The sequence below is a fragment of the Arachis stenosperma genome, chromosome 6 (genome assembly GCF_014773155.1).
Source record: "Arachis stenosperma cultivar V10309 chromosome 6, arast.V10309.gnm1.PFL2, whole genome shotgun sequence".
Classification (NCBI taxonomy): domain Eukaryota; kingdom Viridiplantae; phylum Streptophyta; class Magnoliopsida; order Fabales; family Fabaceae; genus Arachis; species Arachis stenosperma.
In genome coordinates this window covers 58,597,298-58,599,545 of record NC_080382.1, presented here as the reverse complement: position 1 = coordinate 58,599,545, position 2,248 = coordinate 58,597,298, and the positions used below count along the sequence as shown (strand labels likewise).

At 42.7% G+C, this 2,248-nt stretch overlaps 1 protein-coding gene across 1 annotated transcript; it reads left to right on the top strand.

The window, feature by feature from the left end:
* The first annotated feature begins 491 nt into the window (after nucleotides 1-491).
* LOC130934086 (uncharacterized) lies at nucleotides 492-1,337 on the top strand. Its single transcript, XM_057863676.1, has one exon. The coding sequence runs from the start codon at nucleotides 492-494 to the stop codon at nucleotides 1,335-1,337; it is 846 nt and encodes a 281-aa protein (XP_057719659.1).
* Nucleotides 1,338-2,248: the final 911 nt, after the last annotated feature.

Genomic DNA, 2,248 nt, shown 5'->3' with positions numbered 1-2,248 from the left:
CTTATGACCCTAACTCCAAGACATATAACCCAGGATGGAAGAACCACCCAAATTTTGGGTGGGGAAACCAAAAAAATCACAACCAAGATCACAACAAACCATACCAAGCCAATCAATACCAAAATCACAACCCCAACCATCAATCAAACAACAACAGACCTTACCACAATCCACCTCACACATCATATCCCTCCAACCAACAAACACACCACCATCAAGACACATTAACCCCAACTTTACAACTATGTGAAATCAAGGGTAACTTTGAGAGAGTAGAAGCTACAATAGCACAGCTATCATCACAGCTCACAGGGGCTATTTCCACCCTTTGGGAGAGGCAAGCACAGGCTGAAAAGAAGATAGATGCCAACCAAGAAGAATACAGGTCGAATTTGAAGAATTAAGGTGCAGCAATTTCAAAGCTAGAAGCACAAGTGGGGTTCTTATCCAAGCAGATTCCAATGCCTACACACATATTTTCCAATGACACCATGGCTAACCCAAGAGGAGAGTGCAAGGCCATCACACTTTGGAGTGGAAAGGTGGTAGAAGAGGCAACCCCAAACCTGGAGAACCATGAAGAAGAGGCTGCAGAAAAACCTGAAAACAAGAAGAAAGAAGAGATCCCTGGCCCATCTTCACCAAAGCCAATCTTGAAGCCTTATGTGCCAAAGGCACCATACCCACAAAGGCTAAGGAAGGATGGGAAGGACAGCCAGTTTTCCAGATTCTTGGAGATCTTCAAAAAGCTCCAAATCAATATACCATTTGCTGAAGCATTGGAGCAAAGTCCCCTCTACGCCAAGTTCTTGAAGGAACTCATGACAAGAAAAAGAAACTGGGGAGAAACGGATACTATAGTCCTAACTAAGGAGTGTAGTGCCATTATACAAAAGAAACTCCCCCAGAAAATGAAAGACCCAAGGAGTTTCCAAATCCCCTGCATCATAGGGGATATCACTATTGAGAAGGCCTTATGCGACTTGGGGGCTAGCATCAATCTCATGTTTTTGAACATGATGAGAAGGATGAGAATTGAGAAAGCCAAACCAACAAGAATGGCACTCCAGCTAGCTGACAGAACATTCAAGTTTCTACATGAAGTAGTGGAAGATTTATTGGTGAAAGTGGAAAAATTCATTTTCCCACTGACTTTGTTGTGCTGGATATGGAAGAAGAGGCCATTCCTAGCTATTGTTGGAGCCATCATTGATGTGCAAAAAGGGAAATTAGTCTTGATATTACATGAGGAAAAGATGGTCTTCAATGTCTTTAAGGCAATGAGTTATCCCAAGGAATCAATAGGAGAATGCATGATGGTGGACCCCATAGAATAAATAGTTCAAGGAGTTTTGGAAGAAGAGCAATATAAAGGAACTATGGAATTGGAGCAACAAGCACCACATGAAGAACCACTACAAGTGACTATGGAAAATTCAATCATGACAAACCACAAAGACAACACTGGAGAAGAGGCACCAAAACTAGAGCTGAAAACCCTACCTCCAAGCTTGAAATATGCATATCTAGGTGACAACAGCACCTACCCAGTGATCATCAACTCAAGCTTGAGTACGGAGCAAGAAGAGGAACTCATCCAAGTGCTGAAACAACACAAAGATGATATAGGCTGGACACTCACATACTTAAAGGGGATCAGCTCATCAATGTGTATGCACAAGATCCTGCTTGAAGAGGGTGCTAAGCCCTCAAGACAACAACAAAGAAGGCTGAACCCAATTATGAATGAAGTGGTCCAGAAGGAAGTGTTGAAGTTATGGCAAGCTGGGGTGATCTACCCCATCTCAGACAGCACTGGGGTGAGCCCTGTACAAGTTGTTCTAAAGAAATAAGGGGTCACTGTTGTACCAAATGAGAAGAATGAGCTGATACCAACAAGAACAGTGACTGGTTGGCACATGTGCATCGACTACAGGAAGCTCAATGAAGCCACCAAGAAGGACCACTTCCCTCTACCATTCCTGGACCAAATGCTTGAGAGGCTGGCTGGACATGAATACTACTGCTTTTTTGACGGTTATTCGGCTTACAACCAAATAGTTGTAGACCCAAAGTACCAGGAGAAAACTTCGTTTACTTGTCCATATGGTGTCTTTACTTATAGGAGGATGCCATTTGATTTGTGCAAAGCACCTGCAACATTCCAAAGGTGTATGCTCTCCATATTTTCAGACATGATTGAAAGATTCATTGAGGTATTTATGGATGACTTCTCTGTATTTGGTAA